At 33.8% G+C, this 26,149-nt stretch overlaps 2 protein-coding genes across 12 annotated transcripts in view; both read right to left on the reverse strand.

The window, feature by feature from the left end:
- rg (A kinase anchor protein rugose) overlaps window positions 1-26,149 on the reverse strand; it is a 235,809-nt gene that overhangs the window by 160,289 nt on the left and 49,371 nt on the right. The gene's annotated exons all lie outside the window — the stretch shown is intronic.
- Window positions 8,799-18,414, reverse strand: Rpn13R (Regulatory particle non-ATPase 13-related). The gene has a single exon (XM_086835504.1). The coding sequence runs from the start codon at window positions 14,551-14,553 to the stop codon at window positions 13,462-13,464; it is 1,092 nt and encodes a 363-aa protein (XP_086691630.1). The 5' UTR covers window positions 14,554-18,414; the 3' UTR covers window positions 8,799-13,461.

The raw sequence follows: 26,149 nt of genomic DNA on the forward strand, positions 1-26,149 counted from the left end.
ATAAAATGTAAACAACATTTGTCGAACATTCTCGATTGAAGACAATTATCAGGAACGCAAAACGTAAAAGGGAATAAGAAAAAATAAGCTGAAATGATCTTCACTCACTCTGTTTCAAGTTGCGAAAAGTTCCCACGCTGATAAGGTTTGCCTCTTCTCTTTGTCATTAAAATTCACGCGAATACACCGCGCGAAAATATGTTCGTTAGACAGAATATGTGTGTTAAAACAAAATAATAATATACAAAATCAAGAAAATAATATACAAAATGCTTTGACTTTTATATCTTTTAGACAAAAAATAAATAATTTAATAATAAACCAAAAAGAAATTAGCAAAAATAAATAAATAAAACAAAAGAATAAAATAATTAAAAAAATTAAAATAAATAAATAAAAAAATAACATATAATAAAAAATAAAAATTAATATAAATAAATAAACATAAAACACACACGCAAATTCTCAGTGTACTCTGCCTAGTCGTAAATCTTCCTCATTTCTAACCGAATTTTCACACTTTCAACTGTTTGCGAACACTCCGATGTGCTGAATTTTCACAACACTGCACGAAATCCACGAATATGTACATTTTCCTGCCATTTTCCGAACTTCCCTAACTCTCCTAACTTTTCTGATCGAGCTGCAACCGACCTTCGACCGACCTTTTCAACCGAACAATGCGAAATGCAAAGAGATGAGGGAAGAACTTGAGAAGGGAGAACTTGAGAGATGAGAACTTGAGAGGTGAGAACTTGAGAGGGGAGAACTTGAGAGGGGAGAGGAGGGGAGAGGATGGGAGAGGAGGGGTGAGGAGGGGAGAGAGGGAGGTGAGAGGAGCAGTTCAGAGAGCAACACCTTCTCTCACCTGATTTTAGAAACTGATAACGAAAAGTAAGCTCACTCTCAATTTTCGGAGCTCATCTGGAACCAAGATCTATTTTAATTCTTTGCCTTTGTCTTATAAATAAGGTGAAGTAAACAGTATACACTCTATAAGGTTGGAAATTAAACCAATGCAACTTATGACTAAGATTATAATACCCTGAAAAAAGTATAAAAACCTGTAAAATTACTAAATTACTAACTGGAAAATACTTTCCCGAGAAAGAAAGGGGTTTCCCACTCTCCCTTCATTAACAATGAATTTAGTTCAGGCAAAAAAAATATATATAAAATTCGTTTGTTTCATTTTCAAGCAATTATAAGTAGTTCAAGGCAATGGAAATCCAAGCACATGTTGTCGTTAACCAAAAACTATAAACAAATATATGTCAGTATATCTCTAGATATATATATAGTGTACTTGTAAATATATTTGGGATTACAAACAAGCTAAACCAAGTGCGGAGAGGTTATAGAAAATGCAATTCCATCGTCATGTGCAGGCGTTTACTTGGTAAATTATGACTAAGAACTGAAAATAATTGGCATTGCTCGAGAAAATTGGAACAGAGGACGTAGTGAACACAAAGTAAACAGTGGAATATACAAGTATGGGTTTATATATATATTATATACATATAGATGTATATTCCGTCGTGTATTGAATACCAAATGGTTCACTTTGCCGCTTTAATTCGGCCTTGGAAGGTGAAGCCACTGGCTTTGAGCTGCACTGGGAGGAAAGGTATTAAAAAATCTATATTTTATTATATTTCAATATATATTTATATTATTTTTTTATAGAGAGAAAAATATATATTAAAAAATAGAAGAATTTTCAGTTGAGATATTGCCAATAGACTAAGTAGAAAATTTTAGTGCAGCGTGATTTTTGAACTGACTTTCTTTATAATATAATATTATCTATTATTATAGGGTACTATAATTTTATTCACAAGCGTTAAAAAATGTGAAGCAGTCATTTCCGACCCCATAAATCATATATATTCTTGATCAGCATCAACAGCCCTTTCAATCTAGACAACTTAGGCAGAAAAATAAATTTTAAAATTTTTTTCAAAAATTTTCAGGTGTTTAATCATAAAAATTTAACAACAAAAAATTGATGAAAATATGAATTTTTAAAAATTTCAAATTGAGTACGTAGTTTTATTAATCTACTAAAAACTAACATGGAAAAGCTTTCGGAATTGATATAAATGAATTTTTGGTTGAGTTATGAGTTGTCTAAATTTTAATTTATCGAAAAAATTGTCATATAAAAATTTCGATAAATATCGATTCAAAGAAAGTGAATGTTTTAAGCTTAGTAAATATCGATTTCCGATATGATCCTAAATTTGTTAGCAAACTGTTCTTTCTATATTATTATCTATAAATATTTTTTAATATATCATATATTATTTTATTTATTATTATTATATATAAAATAAATAATTTTTTCCAGTGTAAATAACCAAGTTGAATTGAGTTCGGTTGAGTTCTTGACTGCACTGCACGTTTATTTATTGTGTATTTGCATTATTAGAGCAACTCAACCGTGAAAGGCAAGTTCGGGGGGAACGGAAAAGGGGTGGAAAAACCTCCTCCTCCTCCACCCCCCCTGGCCAGTAAATGCGTGGGAGGAAAGGGGGGAAAATTGACGGGGGAAAATGTTAGCCGTTCAACGGCAAGTGACCATCGCAGCGCAACGGATGGACAGCTGACTGAACTGAAATTGACTGAGCGACGTGTCCTTTGTAGTCCTTGCACACTCACACACTCGTACTAAAAACACACCAGCACACACACCTACATACACTCCCTTCATTATTGGCAACTTGTAATTTCGTTATGTGCACAGCAGCAGGAGCAGCACAGGACCTGCAAGCAAAAGGGTGTATGTATGTATGTATACAACTTTATGAAATATGTTGATATTTTTAGACTCCTTGCTATGTGCCCGTCCCTTTCCTCCCACGGCATCGATCCTTTTTGCCAGTGTTTGTTTAGCTAATAGAATCGTCTCAGCTTTTTTTTTGTTCCTTTCCTGAGTGTGTTGTGTGTGTGTGTGTGTCGGTTGAAACTATAGACGAGTATTTGCCCAACACGCTCGCACTCACTCACGTCCTCTAATAAACCCACACACTCACGTATTTTGCGGCACGTGGAGGGAAGTCTCACAAAAAAAAAAAAAAAACAAGAAAGAAATCAAAACCAACAAAAAAAAAGTTAAATAAATAAATAAAAATAAAAACGGTGTATGAGAAATGAAAGGATATGCCCCAAAGGCAAACTGAAGTAAAGGTATTAAACACAAAACAAATATGTGTATGGATAGTCAGGGCAACAGGATGAAACTTTAATTATTAAAAGCTGCTGCGAGGATAACAAGGATTTAATTGGGAAATAAAATATAAAGAAAAAATATAAGGATTTAATTAGGAAAAACAAAAAAAAAAGAAATATAAAAGGATTAAATAAGTAAATAATAAAGATAGCAAAGAAAGTGTTAAATAAATCGACAGACATTTAAATTAGGGAATTAGCTTCAGAATTTCATTATTATTATTTCATAAGCTTAACCTTGTTGTTAAAATGATATAAAATAAATTTTAAGAGTTTAAAAATGTTGCCTTAACAATGACTTCTTTTTTAAATAAATATACAATAAACAGGGTTATCTCTAACTTATATTTATTATATATTTAAAGCAACATTTCTCTTTTACTTTTACATACCAATTTTATTTCTCAGAAATTCCTAGTCTAATTATAATAATTAAAATACAAAATTCCCTAAATTTTACCTCTTAGATCTGAGACAAGTAACATCTCTTCCCTTCTTTCCCTTGAGAATTTCCATCCCATTCCCAAATTTCTCTTTACTGATTTTCCTTAATTTTTTTTTGTGCTCCACGTAAATTTCCTTTTGGACAAACATCAAACATTTTTTGGTTGCAACATTGGCAAGTTTGACAAGCCAGAAGATTGAGTACGTGCTGCACATTGACAAATGGAACGCGCCACGAATCTCTGGGATTATTTTCTACTTTACGAGTAGAGTTTTGGGGGGCAAAATAAGTGGATAAGGATAAGGGAAGATATATATAAATATATACATATCAGAGGGGGGATATGGACAGACTCTCATGATGGATCTGGCCACTCAAGTGAAGAAAATTCAATGAGAGGGAAGCAAACTTACGTGCAAATTGCATATTTGTCTGGAAATATAATAAGCTCACTCACCTGCAAAGAAAAAGAAAATATAATTCAATTAGTTATCAGGTAAATACATATGTGAATTGATTTGAATTATTTAAGGGGAGAAGTGAAATTTATATAAGAATTTATATAAGGAATATTAAAGTATTGTGATGATGAAGACTGATTATTTTAGGGTTTTTCTATAGTAGGAACTTCACAAAAATAGATTAGCTCACAAAATGTTTTTATAGTTGCAGATTGTATAACATAATTTTATGACATGATTTTAAATATAGTTTCTGCATTACTTATTAATTTTAGGCCTCAATAATGTTCCTGTACTATTTAATATAAAGATTTTTGTGCTGAGAACTATTTTTTACTGTAGATATTTTGTCATAACAATATTTTAATATTTATAAAAGTTATATATCGTTTTTAGGTTCTCATAAAATTCCCCTTCATTTTTTAACCATTTCCTTAACCTCTATCCCTTTTAAATAGCCTTTAAATTTGCTTATTTAAACTTTAATTTCAGCTTGAAGACTCTAAAGAGGGTTTTAAGATGCCTGAATAGATCCTCCTCTGCTGGCTGGAGGTCATTGCTTGGTCTCTCCGCTTCCAACTCCCAAATGCCCCTCAGCTGACGAGGGGGTATACCTCTCCATCCCCCCCTCTAGGACCCCAAACCCCCTAAGCTGAGACTCATCCACCTTGTCATCTCGTCGCCAGAGTCGTCTCCATCGTCGTCTCCATCGTGGCATTGACAAAAGCCCCAAGTAACTTGGCTCTTGTCTCGGTCGCCGTCTCGCTCAACTTGGCCGGCTTATGCTTTCAGGCACACACGCATTCAATTTGCTAACCCATACAAAAACACCCACACATGGTCTAGTCTACACTCGAAAAAATAAACAATAATAAAAGAGAATAAAAAATAATAATACAATATATATTGTAAAGCACAAAAGCCAATCAAGGAAGTATGTTGAAGTCCTGCAAAGTTGCCAGATCCTTTAAGCTTAAAAAAAGAAAATGTTGCAAGCATGACACTTAAAATTCCCAAGTACGTATTCAGAGAGGTTTAATTAACCAAGAAAATAAAAATTTATAAGTGTTTTTTAACAGGAAACTAAAACATTTATAAAGCAACTAAATAACTAGACTGTATTTTATTTTCTTTGCGTTAAAATTTCTCAATTCTTTCTATGATTATTATTTTTATTCATTTTCTCTTTAAATCCTGTTTTATTTTTTTTAAGTGCCCCCTGAGTCATCCATTTTTAAAGCCCATACAGGCCAGCGAGGCAGCGACAACGACGACGATGACTGAAGTGGGAAATCAAATGTTTGTAATTAAAATTAAATATTCTATTAAAGGATCAAAACTGCAAGCCAAAAGGATGCAGCCAGTAAACAGCAATCAAAAGCGTCATATGCATATAAAGTAGATACACACCCACCATGGGGTGTATCTGTGTGTGTCGAGTGTGTGTGTGGAGTGTGGGTTGTGCATCCCTGTGTATATATTTCATAACACAAATGTTTAATCAACGCAGCAGGACGAAAGGCGTGGAGAGACGTCAGAGAGCCTAGACCAAAAAATAAATAGCACATCATCAGTGTCAGCTGAGGCCAAAAAAAAGAAGCAGGAAAGAGGCGGAACGTGCTGGGAAAAGCGTAGGAAAATTGGGTGGAAATGGGGTTGAACGAGAATGGAAATGGTAGGTGGGGGAGGAAAAACTTGTAGGCAGGCAGGCAAACCAAATGCATTTGGGAATCCAGCTTCGACTGACGTTGCCTACCAAGTGCCATCTATGCAAGCGTGAAATGTCAAGTGCTCAAGTTTGAATTTGGCTTGGCAAACACACAGGCACTGCAAAGAAAACTTACAAAAAAATAATAAAAACAAAGTATAATTTAGGTAAAAATAATGACAGAATTTTAGAGAATTTTATACATCATTTATTTCCAGAACAATTGCTTAATAAACTATCTGAAAGTCCAACTCCCTCTCAAATGAAAGAGTCCAATTACATTATATATTATATTAACAAAATCTTGGCTTATTTTCCCTATTAAATAATTATTAAATAATATTTTTCTAGCAGTGTACTCACACCCATAGACACAACCAAAGGCAATTGGGAGCAAAAGGCAAATACGGCTAACTGCACAAGCCAAAGGCAAGTAGAAAAGCAAACATACATGCGGATATCCCATTTAGTTTGCTTCTTACAACATCAATTAATAATTGAAATATATATATATATATATATATCTCCACATGTATCTGTATCTGTTTGCTTACGAAATTGCTGCAAAATGTGAAGGAAAAGGATTCAATGATCCAACACTGAAGGAGCTTCATGTAAACTGTGTAATTCTTTAATCAACAAAACGTTATTTATAGACAAATATAGCTCTTGCAATCCGAATATTCACAAGCTACGGAAAATGTAATTAAATTGGTTTCTTTTTTTAACGTAATTTAATGAAAATGAAGCAAGCAGAAACATAATCGCATATATATATTTAAATTTTTAGCAATTAATTTAATAGTTTTACCTATGCCAGAATTTCGGAATTGAAAACAACACAAACACGATTTTAATTTATTTATTCAGCGAGGTGTTAGTTCGTTTTTGCATAACAGAGAATGCTATCTCTCTCTCCCTCTGTCAAAGCAAAACAAATATTTTAAACATTTTAGCATTTATTTTCGTTAAATATTTATAATGGTTTTATTTTACTGCTTTTTGTTACCATTAATTTGTACAGCAATGAGTAAATATTAAAACTGTGAAAATGTAATGCATGAATAAATGATCAAATAAATATTTATGGAGTTTAAGCCGCATACCGAAAACAGTTGTTAATAATTTCGAATTATGCAAATTATGAAGGAAAAACTATGTGAAAAGAAAAAAAAAAAAAATACAAGAAAAGCCAATTGTCGCTTGTTGGGTGTAAATTATAATTGAAGCTGAAAGTAAAATCAATTGATTTAGCAAATTGATTATGGAAATAATTTGGCTACGGTTTATGGTAACTTTGTTGTTGATTTTTGTTTTTAATTGGAATATATTTTGGGGCAAACATTTTTGGGATTTTTGTATGATTTTAAAGTCTGGTTTAAAAATGTGATATAAGATAACGATGTGATGTGATAACGATGTATCAAAATAATAATTTATTTTAATGCTCATTATACATATTATATTATCATCAAAAAAAGGTAGCTTTCTTTTTAAACGGAACCCATTTTAGCTTTGAATTTTCCCCCATGAAAAGCATCCTGCAGATTTTCACTTATTCAGTTGAATTTCGTTTCGTTTTATTGCCGTGATTGTCAGATGTGGCCCCTGGTTGTAACCTTTTTGGCCGAAAAATCCAAATGTTTGCATTCCGAACCGCACAAACGCACACACAACACAACACATCAGACACACTCACACAACAACAACAACAATAAACACACAACATACACAACGGTCAACCGGCAATTTCACGTTTATATTTCACATTCCACCGGATATTTCCCTTAGTCCTTTGGACTGAGCCAAAAACCGAAACCGGCACTGCATTCTGTGTTCTACATAAATATGAAATTTATTAGTGAATGTTGCATATCCTTTTGTGCGTGTCAGTTCCGGCTCGGATTGCATTTTGTCCCGATGCAGACAGGACCCTTGCAACGACATCATTATTGGATGCCTGCCCAAAAGCGTCCAAAGGACCTTCTGCCAAACAAAATAATGAAAATAAAAAAAGCAAGGAAGGAAAACACAAAAAAAAAGGGGGGGAAAGCCGTGGCTTTATTGCCATTTCGTTGGACGTCCGTGGTTTCTGCGATTTTAATTTGTTAAATGCACTTTTGTCCTCTTCATCTGGCATATCGAGCGTTGCACTTAAACCCCGGAGACTGACAGGAGAAAGAGTCCACCCATTAATTGTCGGCTTTAATTTAAATGAATGTTGAAAAGTAAATATAAAAAAGTTATTTCAAGATTTTTTTTAAAGGAATAATTAGGAGAGAGAGGTTGAAGTTTATAAAGATATTAAATATTGAAAACAAAGAGAGAGAATAGATTTAGCAGGAAGATTTTCTTTTTCGTTATAATTTATTGATAATAATTTATAATTTATAAATATATTTATTTTTATAAAAAAGAAACAAAAAAGAAGAACATTGAATTATCTTATTTCTTTTTATCAAAAATTTTAATAATAATTAATATGCCAATCGTAAACCCTTTTTAATTTTCAACACTGTCATTATTTTTGCTTGAAAAGGTTTACTTTTCTTCTGATATCTTTATGTTATTGTTATTATTATCACAAATTAAAAATATCCTTAAATATCCTAAAACTTTCTCATCATTTCTTTATTTAAGTGGCGACTGAGAAACCCATTCGAGAATAATTTTAATCACATTTTCATTGTCATTCTTAAATTAATGATATGAATATGAATAAAAATTATAAATAATATTGTGAAGTATATAATAAATAAATAAATATACAAAATAGAAATTAATATTCGAAATTTAAAATATTTCCTTAAGCTCTCTTTCTTTTTTATTTACAACCGTTGCAACCAAATCAATAATCATTTCCAACACTTTTTCAATTGTTGCTTGCGTTGCACCTTTATTTCTGAGGTGTTTTTGGTTTTTCATTTTTTATTTTTTATTTTTGATTTCCTTTTTTTTTGTTATATGTCCCCTATTTTTTTTTAATTTGACTTTTGGGTGCTGCCGAAAGTTTTGCCAGCTTCAGCTTGGAAAATTTATTCATTGCTTTTTCCCTGCAACTGGGTTAACTTTTTTTCAGGTTTGGCAGTGCGAACAAAGCTCGATGGCGACATTTTATTGTTGTCCCTGGAATGGGTTTTTCCTCAGTTTTTCCCAAACAGTCTCCTGTATGCCCATTCCCCAATTTTATTTTTTTTTTTCTTTTAAGGGGAAAGCTTTTACGCTATTATTTGATTTTTATTCGGTTTCCGTTTGCCCTGCGCCGCATTTCATGAGTTATTGTCTCATGGACTGCGGCTTCAATGCGAACTAGGCCAGTGACTAAATACGGTTGGGAAAAGCTGCTAGGGAAAAGCTGGTTAGGGGAAAACTCCAGCCAGACTGTCGCTGGTCCTCTCGCTATATATATATATAGTTAAAATTTCCTTTTTTTTTGGAAACTTTTCTAAGGTCTGGCGTCATTTTAGAAGTCATTGCGTACTTATGGTAATATATTTTAAGAAAGAAAGATTGAGCCAGAGATACCCAGTAGTTTGTTTGGCTTAAAAATATTTAAATTATTATTATATTGGTATAAAAAAAAAAAATAATAATGGTTTAATATTTATTTGGCAATTTTTTCATAAAATTTTAAATTTTAAAATATCATAACTAAGCCAAAAATGCATTAATTTTAATTCGGAAAGTTGTTTTATGTTAGTTTTAATAGGTTTATAAATCTGCATACTTAATTTAAAATTTAGAAAAATTAAAATTTTTATCAATTTTTTAAGTCAATTTTTATGATTTTACACCTTAAAAAAATTGAAAAAAAAATTTTGAAATATTTTTTCTTCCAGGAGATGGTTAGATCGATTCTCCTGTTGATGCTGATTAAGAATATATATGATTTATAGGGTCGCAAATGTTTCCTTCACATCATTATAAGCTTCTGAGTAGAATCATAATATAATATTTTATATAGAAGAACCATATGATACGCCTTGAAAGATATTAAATCGCAAGAGGAAATATATATAAAATTAAACTAAAAACTTTACAATTATCTTCCCTATATTATATAGAAAATAATTATTGTTTAAAGGAAATGTTTAAGCACCTCTCCCTCTATATCCTTGTCTGCTGTTAAGGATATGCTTGAGGCCAGTGCGTTTCCTTAATGCGGCAATGTTTGGTCAATGTCAAATGCCTCTCTATCTATCCATCTCTCTCTCTAGCGTTTTCTCTATCTCTGTCTGTGTGACTTCCGTTTGCCGCAGAGCACACTCCACACACACACACAGATATCAGTCCTAAATCTCTCTATATATATGTATATATATATATATATGTTGTATTTCCTTAAGCGTTCTGGCATTGACAATTATGACACGTGCTTAAAGTTTTCGACTTTGCCTCGAGGCGCTTCAAAGAAATCCTCATTAGAAGGCCCCATTGAGCACAGAGAACACAGTGGTATTACACAAAATTGTGCAATCAACTTAATCAAATGCTTTTGCAAAGTGAAATAAATTCCAATTAACCCAAAAGGCAGTGTCAAAACAAAAGTTAACAATAGAAATTTATATCTACATTTATTTAAAGAAGAACAAAACATTATATAAATAACATGTATAAAGACAAAAAACAAATAACAAGTTGAATAAATGCCTTTTTTGAAGAATTTCCAGATTATAAACTGACTAATTGGCTTTGATTTTCCATGAGGTGGCAAATAACTGCAAAAACGCTTGGTTAACTTTTATTTACATTTTAACTTGAAAATGAAAATTCACTTTGAGCACACACAAATGCTGTCTGCTATTTGTTAGCAAAGTCTGATGCCAAAAATGCCTTGGCTTCACCTTTGACTACAGCAAAAATTCCAACAGTTTCGTGTGTGAATTAACCCAGGAATTTCCCGCATTTCCTTCAAATTTTCGTTTTTAGTTTCGGTTTCAGTTCCCAGCTTTAGTTTTCTGGTAGCTTGATAATCATCAAGCACCTAAAAACAGAAACACTCCTCTTGTGTGTGTATTTTGCTTAATTCAAGATGGCAGCAAACCGACAAACTGTGGACCAGGAAAATCCTGGATGACGACGGGTGCAAAGGGAAATGAATGAAGGAGGAAAATGGCTGAAAACGAGTAGCATGGAGGAGCACACAGTGCGAAGTACAAATGTAATGGCAAATTTTTGAAATTAGTATGCAACACGCATAGCAACAGAGAGAGACGAGGCAACAGAAAAAAAAGGGACATGGAAATGGAAGTGGAAATGGAGTTTGGTAGCTGGAAAAGCGGCTAAAGAGAGCTAGTTGCACACACACACACACACACCCCTTTTGCTCTTAACTATTATTGCATTTGGCTTGGCTGTGGAGAACATCAATAAGCGGCATATTTAAGCTGCTTGTTGGTTGGGTTTTAAGTAATTTTTATGGCAATTCTCTGCAATGCCATTTACCATTAAGTTTAATGTGGATCCCTCCTTGTCGGAAAAGGGCAAGAGCTTGGAGCATTATTAGTTTTAGTTGCGTAATGTGGCGAGTTCCTCGTGGCAAGTGAAATAAAATTAAAGAGAATTGCAGAGAAGTGCTTGTTAGTAAGTTGCACAGAATTAAATTTCCTTGGGGCAATAATAAAGCCACTTGCATGCAAGGCTTTAAGTATTTAAATATATGAAAATGCATCTGAATAAGCAAGTACTTTAAGCAAGTAGGTAAAAATTAAATATAATACATAGCACAGTCACACTTACAAGAACTTAAATATATTCTGGTCACACTTAATAAGATAGGATAAAGTGAATAAAACGAGTAACTATATAGCATATTATATAATATTTACAGTTTAACATTTATCGATTTCAATTTTCCTCTATTTTTAACAATCGTTTATATGGGAGCTATAAGATATAGTAATCCGATTTCCATCAAATTTTACACATAATTATAGATTAATATATAATAACTACTTATTAAATTTGATGAAAATCTGTAATAAATTTTTTCCTTAAAATTTTCCTATTGTTCCTATAGCAGCTATATATATGTATATATATAGTCCACCGATTCGCCCTGCTCTGACTTATATATTAGTAAAATTATATAGAAGAATAAATCCATAGTTTCATCCAAATAGCTTGCTCTTCGTTTCGAAACAAATCTCGCACATCTGTGCTTATGATTCCCAACATGTTCTAACCTCCCCGGAACGAAGTGACTGCTGCCGGCCAAGTCTCAGATATGTGTTGTGTTACAAAAGTTGCAAGTCATTGTTTATTAGTGTTCAAAGTTAGTAACTGATCATAGATACATACTTAGTGGTCATAAATACTTACTGATCTGAGTTACTTATTGGTCATAGATACTTAATTAATTACTGTTCAGAGTTACTTACTGATCACAGTAAATTATTGATCATAGTTATTTACTGCTTCTACTTCTGACTGAATTTATAATAGCCTGGGTATAAAAAGTGAAGCTATCGAGGGAATTAACTAAAAATGAAAAACAAATACAAGTACTTTCGCATTGCAAATAAAATACAGCCACACTAGAAACTCAAGAACTTCCATCCGAAAGCTGGTCACACTTAATACGTAAACAAAACACTTCAAGAGAGCCCAACAAAGCAGGAAAAAAAAGGACACTAACAAATCGACAAATTTGCTTTTTGTCACTATTTAATGCTATTGTTGCTGAGTGTTGATTTTTTTTTTCTCGCCCCCTGTTTATGTCACCCTAGAAGCCATTGTCCAAGTTTGACATAATGCAACAACTTTTCGAAGCATTTTCTTTAGTTTTTCCTTGCTTTAGTTTGTGCACTTCGTATGCCAAGAATGGAAAAATGCAGCTTGGCAGCCTTTCGAATGCTTTATCTTCTATTTTTTTTTTTGACCAAAAGCTAAAAGCTTCTCTTTTCTCCCCAGTAGGTCCACCATTTTGCCGCTCACTTAGTTTCATTAAAACAACGTGGAAAAAGTTTTCCCCCTTTTTTGGAAAGGAGAAGGATAAACCAGAGGCTGGCTAGAAGAGGACCCCGGATCTGGCGCCATACAAATGAGGCAAAGGCAAAGGCAAAAAAAGAAACTGCTGTCGCACAGGCCAGAACTCTTAAACTCTCAAGGAACTGAGCGAATCCTGCGTCCTGCATCTCAACCCTATCCTAAGTACTCCCCTGTGGAGCAAAAGGCAGCAACGTTTACAACTATTGCTACTATTTTTTATTTGAGAAATTTCCCTCTTTTGTTTTCATCGTCGTTCTTCTTCCGTATTTTTGTTCCCCTGTCACTCGTTTTATTTTTTTTTTATTTTTTTGTAAACTTCTTTTTGAACTTTTTTTATATTTGGTGTATTTTATATCAATTTTTAGTGGGTTCTTTTCTGCATCGCACACTTTTATCCGCTTCGGTCTTTGTCTGGTGCAAGTTGTGCAAGTTGTCGTCTAACTTATGGCATCTCATTTATCTTCGTAACTGGAGACGGGAGACGAGGCGATAGAGTCAAGCAGTTATTGCATTTTGTATGGTTTTTTTTTTCTCTACTCAAACTACTTGTATTTTTTTTGAGACTTGTCTTGTATTTATTGTATTTTGTGACTTATTTATGGTATACTAAGCTCGAATCTCATTCATTCATTCTCATTCCGATGCAGGGCACGTAGAAAACGCTCGATATCACCATCCTGGGCAGCCTCCAGAGCTTCATTGTCATCCTGTCCAAGGAGTAGTGGTCCCAGGATCAATCTCAGAGTACCACAGCTCAGCGCATAGGAGAAGTGCGACAAAGCTCTCTGGAAATGCGGTGAACGTAGATATTCACGAATAAGTCCACTCTCATTGGTCTCCTCGACATCGTCAGGATCACGGGATGGCATAAAAGCCATTAGTTCTTGACGCCGATTCGGTGACATCAAGAGATTTTCCACAGCTTCGGTGCCATAGAAACGCAATCCCTCTGCCAAGTCAACCATGGGTGGCATCCTCATCCTCATTCTCATTCTCATCTTTCGCATTGTGGGTGACATCGTTGTCGTTGTTGTCATTGTCGTTGTTGTCATCATCTTGGCCATGGTGGTGGTCATCGTTGTTGTCATTGACATTGGCGTTTGAATGATGCCCGAAATAGGAATTCCCGCCAATACTCTGGCTTCTTCCTCCTCCAATCCTGATTCACTGATCTCTTCCTCGGAGAGGGGCAAATGTACCCGACTCTGAACAGTTTGGCGACAACATGGTGGATCTGATTCTGCCAGAGCCTTAGCGAATATTTGACGCACCTCCTCGAGTATGGCCAAATTTTCGTTACCACCACCACGGCGTGGCCAATGTAGATCACGAGTCGTGCAACTTGAGACCACAGTATCTACATCACCATCATTGGCTGATGTTCTATCCGCTTCATCACTTTGCTCATTGTCCAGCAAGAGTGCATTGATGCGACGACATATCTCTCTGTCTTGTTTCATATCCGGTTCCTGCATCCAAAAGTAATGACGCTGCGTTGAATGGCAAAATCGTAGGACATACACTCGTCCTGTCATACAGGCCTCGACGCGTTGGAATTCCAAATGGCCCAATGGTGCCGCCGAAATGTCCAATTCAACGGAACCCGAACGCCGGTCCATCCAATAGACATGGACATGATCATCGATCGGAGAGCGTCGAAGATATAGCAATCCTTTACGTTCATCCGGCTCAATGGTCTTGTCCGAGAGGATCATGCGACCGGCCTTATAGGCGACCAAATACTTATCCCGTTTATTCTCCAGCTTGAAATCGAATCGAAATTCTGATGGAAGTTACGAATCAAGCTCTCGGTTGGAGTAGAGGCGATCGAATGGTGGTGTGTTTCAACTGGGAATTTCTAATTGCTTATCAAACTATTTTATTGGCATTTAAGACATTTTAGGAAAGGCCTACTTGGGCTGCATAAAAGTGAAAGTTATATATTTCTTAAAGTCCTCCCCTCTTTTTTTTTTTTGTTGTTGTATTTAAAGCAATAATGTTAAATGTCTTTCTTATTTTCTTTGCCTGTTTTATGGAGGCTACTTCAGCATGAGCTGTGCAGCTGTCCAGCCTGGGCAACCCGGCAATTGACCTTTAATTGCGCACTTAAAAGCACATAAAAAAAAAACCTGGGGGCCACAGGATGCACTAGGAGAGTGGAGGGTTCAAGGAGCAGGGACAGGAAGAATGTTAAGGATGTTTTCTGTGTGTGTGTGTGTGTGTGTGTGCGATGGGTCAACAGAGGCGCTAGTGTAAGCTTAGTCGCTGCAATTAAAATTAAAGCGTTGACTTATATGGCTTAACGAGCCAGCGAATAAGGTAGTTACTCACTAGAGCTACTTCCTTGGCCTCAGTTGACTTTAGATCAGGTTCAAACAGCTCAGAGAAACTTCTGGCTAATTACAAGAAGCAATTGCAATAAGCAAATGTTTTAGAAAATATTTTATTTAAATAGGTCTAACCTATGCTTCCTTTGATTAAGCAGCAATCTTTTAATAACATGTTTAGGAGAACCATCATTAAAGTAAACGAATTCTAATAAAATTCTCAACTTCCAATTCAGCAACAAAAGGTTTAAATTAACTACTTAAGAAAATTTACATATATTAAGGATACTGAGAGCTAAAATCCTATAATATATATTAAGAAATACAGCTAAGCTCTTTTGGCAATACAACTGCTATAATAGCTTTAACTAACTTAATTTAATACCACTTAAATCTCACGTTTATTTAAATTACTACAAATTTAATTAAGTCCCAAGCAAATCCCATTTAAGAATTTATAATAACTAATCACATTTTATTAAAATCACAATAAAAAGCTGCTAAAATGTCTCCTAAATTGCCAAATTCTAAACGATTTAGTTAGATTTGGCAACGTTTAAAATCATCCTTGGATGTCTATTTGGAAATATATACATATATTTTAATTTAATTTAATTGGATTAGAATCAATATATGATTGGCATGATTTGTTTTCATTCAATTAAAGTTGATTCGATTTGGTTTTGGAAAGCGAGAAGACGAGATGTGATGTGATGTGATGTGATGTGCTGTCATGTCGTGGTCATGATGAATTATTCAGACAAAATTGAATTGAAACTGAAATTGAAAGGACGAGGATGTGGACACATCTTTTAGTTACGTTGATTTTCCTCCTTCTTTTTTTGCAAGGACCCCTGCAAAGCCAGCAGACACACACCTTGATTCCTTTTCAATTGACACACACACAGACACACAGCGAGTTAAGTTGAGTGTATATATTTTATATAGACATGTCTATATGTTCGGTTTAATGACAGACAGGACACAGAGGTCCTGCTGCTGCTACTGTCGTCTCGTCGAAACGTTCGAAAGCAATTACAATTTAAGTATTTAATTAGGGAATTACGTGAGCAAACACCCACATGGCCAGGTCAAATAAATGCCAGCCGCCGGAGTGTGTGTGCGAGTGTGCGAGTGTATAAAAAGGAACAGAAAAAATAAAAAAAAAAAGGAAGCCTTGTATGAAACGAAATAAAAATGAGTATAAAAATAAAAAGAGCGTAACGAAGTTGCCCCAATCGATGGGTGGCAAGTTCTACTACACCTGCCTCAGCTGCTTTTTCTCTCTCTCCCCCCCATAAATGCCAATAAAAAGAAGCCAATTGCTGTTGCGCTCTTGGCCAACAAAAAAAATAAAAATAAAAAGAAAAGAACAAGTAACATTTGAGGCAACTACAAAACAATTTGTAGTTTACGCTTTACGCGTTCTGTGCTCCTATCGTCCGTAACGAGAGCACACAAGTTGGCCAAAAGGATATAAGAGGGGGGCTAAAAAAAAAAAGGCTAAGAAGGAACTTGAGGTAGAGCAAAGGATAAGCGTGTCCTGGCATTTTTACCGACTTAACCCTCGACACCCACAGCCAAGTAAATAGTAAATAAAATCAAGAACTATAAAAAAGAGAAACAAAACAACAAAAGAAGTGTCAAAAAATCACAAACAACAAATATTTAGGTTACCTTTAAGGTACTAAAAAGTACTGTTTGTATTTATAATTTATATTTAAGTATTAATAAATTTGATATTAAATAGTTATTATAATTCATATTGTATTTGAAATATTATATAAAATATCATATAAAATATTCAAAATGGTTTTTAATAAAATCTTATTTTAAAGTCTTACTAACCATTTTTGGCTCTACAAATATTAGGCAACACTCTTTGGATTTGTTTTAATTTTAATCCATATTTTTCTAAATTTATTTATATATTTTTAGGTGTAATTTTTGTTAAACAAACATCAAAGGCGAACACCATGGCGTATACGTAATATTGCAACATTACGTATACGCCGTGGGGTACCTATTTTTTCGCCCTTTGCCTATAAAAAAAATAAAAAGAAAGCCCCGCTAAAAGCAAGTTAAAAAAAAACTCACAAAAATTACACAAGAGTTGTGTTGACAAATGCCTTAACTTTCCAGTTACCAAAACTCAAAAATTCCCCTTTCCACAGCACCCAATTTTTCCTTCATTTTCAGTTTCATTTTTATGGCTACGTTTGGCTTTCCTCGAATTTTTTCCTCAATTTCGGAGGGTTATTTTTTTCGCTTTTGGTGGGTATCAATAAATTGACGTCGGCAAAGTAAACAAGTGTATATATTATGTAGGGATATATATATGTAGGTATATGTGCCATATAAAGTGTGTGGGCGACACATGCGATTGTAAATGAAATTATCACCTTTTGACTTGCCATCATCAAACGGGAAATACTTTTTCTCTGTTTTCTTACAATTTATGCTTCACAAATATCATATAAAAATAAAAATTGTATCAGTATTTGCAATGAATAAATTAAGTGTAGTCTGTAAATATTATACGTTGATCTCAAAGGATTTGTAATGTGAAAATATGATCAAAAACAAATGCATTTAAATATATTAAATAATACTTTAATAAACATATAATAAATCTAAGAAGATACTTATTAAACTTGTTAATCAATTTTCTTGGTATTAATCAAGCAAAATGTGGAATAAATCCTGGAAAATCCTTTATCTTTTAATTAAAATTTTACAATGAACAGCCTGCTGACTTCTCTATTAATTAAGTGAATATTTTCCACTACAATTCACCTAACTAGCAGCTTTTATGTTGCACCTAGAGATTAAATTCAATTAAAGGAAAACTACGAAACTTCCTTGACATTAATCAGAGAAATATTCCCCAAATTGAATCTTTTGGTGTCCTGTCAGAGGTGGCTTTTAGCACACTTGAGTTTATATTTCATATAAATTAGGTAGATATATATATTTTTCCAAATGCCATGTATTGCAATTAGTAATTTCGATTAGAAACCCTGCTGTTGCTGCTGCTGCTACTGCTTCATAAATTATTGAATTGATATAATTGAACGGTTTCATTGCACTTTGGGGGCTAATGAAGATGAATATGAAATGAGTTAATTAATTGAAATTTGTCAAGCCAAAATGGATACATGTAATATGAGTATTTGAGTGCCAGTGTGTGTGTCGGGGGGAAGTTCAATGAACCCCGAATGGGGAAAATCCTTGAAAGTCTGCCATTTTGGTTTACCTTTCACCTTATGGCATTTTTTTTTTTTTGTGTCATTAATTCATAAGCATGAACTTCATTTCGTGTGGGTTTTTGTCCCTCTGTGTGTGTGTGTGTTTAGTGTCAGTCAGGCCAATTAAACGAGTGAAACGAGGAGTCAACTTGAAATTAACACACACTTGCGCCCCGGCATAAGCACACTCACACACGAACACTCCCACTCCCACACACACACACCCCGCCAGTTTATGAATCTGAAAAATGCGCCTCGCTGCCCTAAACTAATTTTCCTCGCCTTCCCCCTCAACTTTTCTTATTTTCTTCTCAAAACAGACACGCATACACAGAGTCACGCCACAGGAGAGTTTAGTCCTTGCCGTTGTTCCTGTTGCTTATTTTTCGTGTGTATTTTCCTAACAAAAAAAAAGGGTACCCAGAAAAAGTACAGAAGGGGAAACGGCTGTATTTTTCAGGAGTCAAAGGTACCAAGGAAAAGTACAGAGAAAAACAACTGGCTTTTCCAGGAGTCGAAGTCCCTAAATAGTGCTTTAGTTAGAGCTAAAAATAAGTGTTAATTTTCTATATTACATATTTTAAATACAAAACTAGTAAAAAAGAAAAATATATATACATTTTGCAAAAAAAAGAATATTATATAAATATTATGTATTGTTTGATATATAAAAGTAAATAAAAGCAAAACGAACGAAATTAACTGCCTTTTAATAATAAATAATAAATAAATAAATGCAAAAAAAAAACATGATTTAGTATTATATTATTATATATATGTATATTATATACTATTTTATATATAAAAGTAAAGAACTGCAAAAAAACACTTAGTTATCGAACAAAATTAACTGCCTTTCAACAGTAAATAAAATAACAATTTGTTCGATATATTCTCGATATTTTATCGATATTTTTATCTGGTTTTTAAACCATTTTAAATAGAAAAGAAATAGAAAATAGGTACAATCATATTAATAACAAAATTTATTCAAGTCTCTTGGCCAAACAAATATAATTTCTTTGATAACCTTATTTGTGTTGCAAAAGTTTGTCTGCAAACTGGTTGGTTTTTTCCCCATCTTCCAACATTCATTAGTTATTTATTTTGTGCACTATCATCATCATCGTTACAAGAAAATCCTAGAGTCCCTGTCAAATGGAAAGTGTATTTTGATGCTTTTTGGGAAGCGTGTTTTCAGCTTGAGTTTAGCCATGTTGTAAGCCGTTTTCTGGCCAAAAAACCTTCCCATCAGGGTTTCCGTTTTCCCAAACACACACACACACTCGCTCATGATTGGCGACAGGTTTTGTTAATTTACGTTTCTTTTTTTTTTTTGTCTTGGTTGTTGTTGTTGTTATGCTTTTCCCTTTCGCCTGGCACTTGGCCGCCTCCGTCCCTTGATCCTTCCGTTGCTCTTTAGCCTGGAGTGCGTGTTAGATAAACTGACAGGTGGGGAAACTCGGGAAAAATCCAGGGGGGGCGGTGGGGGGAAGCGGAAGGCGAAACTCGTCAAAAGCGGCGACCAAGGAGGAAGGAAACTGCAGGATATGCCGCAAGGGCAAGCGGATGTGTTTGCCGCTTTTCCACTAAACCAACCCATCTGCCACCTCCAATCCGACCTCTGAACTTCACACACACACAACAAAAAAAGGGAAAGAAATATACCAAACCTTAACCCTTTGACGGCAAACGGCAAGTCATGTGTGTGGGCGTGACACCGCCCTTAAACAACGGCAAAAGCAGCAGCAGCAAGGAGCAGCATCAAAAGCAGAAGGAGGCAGCATTTTTGTGGTTTTCTGTGTTATCCTGCTGCTTTGTTTTTAGTCTCTCTCTTTCTCCTCTTTCGCAGGATATCCCATACATACTTTATATACATAATTTTAGTCCTTATATCTTGGTAATGTTTGTGCTTTTGCTTTCGCCATCGTTTAGCATTTTAAGTGGTTTGTTTTTGCTGGCAATGCAAAAAGCGCAACAAAAGTCACAAACAAAATGCAGAAATAGTTGAAAATAAATTGTAAAAAATCAGGAAACATGGTTAGAAATACTTAAAATTTTATTTAAAGATTTTTATAAATTTTATATGCAATATTTAGTAATTATTTCTTTAAGTATTTGGTTTATTTTTGTATCCAAAGTTTAATGTCAAGAGTGTTTAAAAAGTTCCTTGGAATTAAAGGAATTATTTGGTCTCTTTTTTAAATATATACTAAAACATATAAAATAAATACTAAGACACATAAAATAAATACTAAAAGATATAAAATAAATACTGTTATATATAAAATAAATACTAAAATGTATAAAATAAATATTAAAATAACAAAAAACCGTATTAATATAACAATAAATATTTGATGTAGCCCATAAAACTATCTGCTTATCTCCAAGCCTTTAAAATGAACTACTTTCTTTAATAAAATAAATAAATATTGTAGTATATAAAATAAATATTTGATATATTAAAATACAAATTAAGAAACCACAATTTTTTAATATAATAATAAATATTTTTTAAGGCTTATTTCCAAACCTTCAAGCTTAACTTCTTTCTTTAATCTAGCAAACTATTGTCTCTAATAAGTACCTATAATTTATTTATTTCCCAAACGAAAATTTTATTTTTTTAAATTTTATATAATTTTAAACATTATTCTATTTAACAGCAAAAAAAAAAAACAAAGTCTCATTGAAATAACCTGCCGGGATAAACAATGGTGAAACGTTTAATAAACATCATTTAATTACAGTCAAAGCGAGCTGAAAAGGGAGCTCTCTGTGGGGGTTTCCAGCGACAAGGATAACCGAAAGGACCCTCGGTAATTTGTAAAACTTTTTTTTTTTATTTTCCTTGTTTTTTTTAATTATTTACTGTTGTTGGATTTTTTGTCGCAACGCTTTTTCTTGGATATTTCCCCGCATTTTCCTGCTTGTTGTTACTCATTATACACAGCGAGAAATCGCCGCGGGTGAAGCTTAGCAGCTGTTAGGCGGGGATTTAGGGGGTTAAGGTGGGGGTTAAGGGGGGTTGTTACCGCAACAGTCGTGTCACAGATTAAAGTTGTGATAAATAGGGGAAAAGCGACAAGAAATACGAGCAAGAGAAGAGAAGCGAAGGAAAAGCGGAAAAGCGAGTGTTCACCTGGCGATAGGAAAAAAACATTAACACCGAAAAGGGAAAGGGGGGAAAAAACGAGGTGTATCACCAGGGGTTAAGGGGTTAAGGGGTTAACTGTAGGGTGAGTTCAGCTTTTGAATAATTATCAAAGTAAAAGGAAGTATGCTTGAAGCTATGTCAATAAGTTTTGCCTAACAAGGTTAATGGTAAATAGTTACAAAGGCTAAGTGAAAGCCTTAAGCCGAGTTTAAGAAATCAAATGGTAATTAGTAATTAAGTAATTACTTAATAAAACCTACTCTAAAATGAAATTAAAATTTAATAAGAGGTGATTATTAGGTAATTTTTAAAAGTTTATTTATAGTAATTAAAGTTTAATTAAAGTTAAACAAAGGTTATGAAATTATAACGTGTTTAACTATATTTATTAAGATAGGAAAAAAACTTAGACTTAAGAAATATTAATCAGTGCAAGACAAACGATAAAAAAAAAACCTAAAATCCCTAATAAATATTGGTAAAATCCTTTAAGTCCAATAAATAATATAATAATAACTATTAAAGCCAGCATTAAACGTTCCCATAAACTTTCCCCAAAAACATTTCCACAAACCTAACTTAATTAACGACACCATTAGAAATATATATTTCAAATCGACAAAATCCTTTAGAACCCATATAAAACAAAATTGATATATCAAGTAGACAGATAGATATATAGCCAAGGCCATATATGAGACATATTATTATCTTCCACCTTGAATCGCTCAATGGGCAGAAAGTGCGGGTAAAAGTCGACAAAATGACCAATAAAGCCAACGTTTTCTTCTTGGCCATAAATTGCACACAAAGTGCCAATATAAATCAAGTGTAAAACCGCTTCGAACTCCAAGGAAAATAATAATAATGAATTTATGGTGGGTGCTGCAGCAGCAGTGGCCAAGTTCCTAGTTCCCAAGACCATTAAATAACATTTAAAATGTCAAAGCAAAAGAGGATGCATGGAAAAACTAAAGAGCGAGCTCTGCTCTGGCTCTAATGTGGAAAAAGCAATTGAATGGAAGATGCTAAAATGAGGGCACAAGAGATGCTGAATTGAGGGCTCCAACAAAAGCTGTAAATCTCAAAGCCAAAGCAGATGCGACAAACAACAAGCAAACAAACATGGGACTGAACCAAGCGGAACAGAACTCGAAAGCAATTTAGATGCATTGCATATGCAGCAAGGATAAGGATGTGGTTTTCCATCCACACACACACACCACACATACACACACACACACATATATCGGGGACATTGGGGGCTTTAGTGGCATACAACAATGCGCATAACCGATGCCCGGAAAAACAAGGATGACAAGGCGCGCGCCGCATTCGCTCTAGTTGCAATTACAAGGACACGCGACAGCGTCGAATCGGGTTTTGTATCTCTATCTTACTATCTTTGTATCTTCAAAAAAACAAAAAACTAGGAAAAAGAAAACGAAACACAGGCAAAGGTCCTAGATAAAGGGCAAGCAAGATTAAGTACACCTGGGATTATACATAAAAATTAACAGGCTTAAATAAATCTTAACAAAGTTAAAAGCTTAAATAATAAGCCAAACATTTAAAGATTTAGTAGTTGAAATATCCTAGTTTTTTCACCTACAATTTTCCTAGATCCCTTTTAGTTTTCTTTTCATATTACTCTGGAAAAGAGTTATATTTCCAATGTAAAACCCCATTTCTTTCACTGCACATTAGAGCTCCTTCAGCCGCCAAGATAAATATTCAATTAAAGAATGCGTAACGAAGGCATGCACATTTTTTTGTATAGTTTTTTTTCTATTTTCTTTTTGTATTTTTTTTCTCCTTGGCAAGATGAATCGACTCGAGGACAGAAGGACGAATTGCGCGAGAAGATTGCAGCAGATTGCAGAAGCAGAAGCAGAAGCACACCCTCACTAAGCCCCTTTGGCAAATCGCGGCAAGCTGTCACCCACGATTCAAGCAGGATCCCTGCCAGAATCCTACCCCCCCATCACCCCATTTTCCATTTTCTATTTTCCATTTTTCCCACCTACCCGTGTCAGTCATGGTATTTATGTTCACATTGCATTTTGTTTGGCCTCTCCTTGCACGAGGGCGTCACAAAAGGACAAAATGGCTGACATTGTTAAAGTCAAAGTACAGCATTGCTGTATATTATAAAAGAGAAAAAAAAAACAACACACACACACACACCAGAGTGAACAACAAAAAAATAATAATAATAATAACCCTAGATGAAAATATAATAATAATATAAGGAGAAACATGTTTATGAACAGGAGTCAGGCCATTGTGACAGGTATTCATCTAAAGTAGTGGGAGGAAAGAGTTCCACAGTGCCTCAAGGTAAGGTTATCGATAACCTATCGATTTTTATTAAAATTATATATTATAATTTTAGTCAGAAGCTTAAAACATAGGGAAGAAATCATTTCCGACCCCACAAATCATATATATTCTTGATCAGCATTAAAAACAGAGTCAATCTAGCCATTTCTGAACAAAAAATGAAAATTTTAATATTTCTTATATTTTTAAATCAGTTAATTAAAAACATTTCCTCAAAAAATTTGCCAAAAAATTGAAGTTTCCAAAATTTTAAATTTAGTAAGCAGATTTATTAATCTACAAAAAACGAACATGAGAAAGCTTGCCGAATTAAATTTAAAGCTTTTTTGGCTTAGTTATGAGATTTTTAAATTTTGATTAGTTAATAAAATTTGCATATAAACATATAGTTAATATTGATTAAAAAATGGTATTGCACCTGCAGTCAGAAGCTTAAAAGAAAGTGAAAGAGTCATTTCCGACCCCATAAATCATATATATTCTTGATCAGCATTAAAAACTGAGTCGAATTAGCTATTTCTGAACAAGAAATAGAAATTTTAAATTTTTTCAAAATTTTATGGCCAATTAATCATTAAAATGTTGTCAGAAAATTTAGTCAAAAAATTGAAGTTTCCAAAATTTAAAATTTAGTATATAGATTTTTTAATCTACAAAAAACTAACATGGGAAAGCTTGCCCAATGAAAATTAATGCATTTTTGGCTGAGTTATGCGATTTTTAAACTTTGCAAATTTCGAAAACATCGATAAATATCGATTCAAGATATGTGAATATTTCCCTTCCCTAATTTCCCTTCTTGTTTTCATAATATTTTCCCCATAATTTCCCACTGTGCAATAGCTTCAGGCACATTCCTCAGGAGTGTGACAAAAGGAGGATGCAGGGTGAAAAATGTGGAAATCGCGAGGTAAAATGAAATAAGTCGGGAAGGAAGTGGGGGGGAGGAACTTGAATTTAAAACGAAGAAATATGCATTCAAGCTGCTGCTTTTGCTCCTGATGCAGCTCCTTTTGGGCCATTCCTTCAAGAAGAGAGAGTCAGTTCGTCATGACGTCAGTCTGTCATTCAATCAGTCGCTAGACGCGACATTCATTTGGACTCGCATTCACTCGCTCAGTCAGCCGCTCATTCATTCATTCAGTCATTGCAACGAGAGCCTTTTTGCTTGACTGCGCCACTTTTGGTCGCTCATTTTGGGTTGACTTGACTAATGTTCGCAGCTGAACCTTGAGCGGAAAAGCAAAGCACACACACACTGCACACACACACAACCAGAGATGCACACCCACTCGCACACACTCAAAGGAACCGTCATCGACTTGTCAACATTTTGACTGACGACACACACACACCCGCACACACCCATACACACACACAGCAGCAGTAAAGGGAAAAGGCGAAGAGGCATTGAAAACTAAGTAGATGAAAACCCGTCTAATGCTGGGGCCCCAAAATGAAAAGCGAGCTGCAAGAGAAAAGAACCCTGGAAAAACCACGACTAAAATATGCACTAAATATTCATATTAATAAATATAAACTTCTCAAAATGTTATTAATCATAAGTATTAGCTACTCAAAAGGTAGCTTCTGTTTAATATAAACAATTGCATAACTGAACTATGACATCTTTTTACAATTTCGGACTTCTAGTCGTATACGTAATATTTCTTGATTAAATATTAATTATTTTTGTGATCACAACACTATATTTTTTATGGTATTTATTTAAGGTTATCCCTCTCAAAACCTTATATTAAATATATTTATACTTTTTCTTAGGGTTACTGTTTAACTTTGGGAACACTGGTCGTATACGTAATTATTCTTGATTAAATATTAATAATTATTAAATAATATTTAAGATTATCCCTCTCAAGACTTTATATTAAATATATTTATACCTATCCCTAAGATAAAAGTATAAAACTTCTACTTATTTAGGGACTCCTAGACGTATGTGTAATATGTATTGCCAAAATAAAAAAAAATCCTTTTTTGGGCACAAAAAAATATTTGTAATGGTATTTGATTAAAGATTATCCTTCCCAATAATTAATAAATTAAATATATTAATAAATATATTAATATTTTTTCTAATTTTTTAAAATAAAATTTGTAGTCACAATGGGTACCCCTTGTCGTATGAGTAATATTTTTATTAATAAAGCATAATAAGGACTTTTTCTGTCACAAAACTAAATTTTATGGTGTTTATTTCAAGATTTTTCCA

This window comes from Drosophila serrata, unplaced genomic scaffold (genome assembly GCF_035046125.1).
Source record: "Drosophila serrata isolate PLE 108 unplaced genomic scaffold, ASM3504612v1 contig_276, whole genome shotgun sequence".
Classification (NCBI taxonomy): Eukaryota; Metazoa; Arthropoda; class Insecta; order Diptera; family Drosophilidae; genus Drosophila; species Drosophila serrata.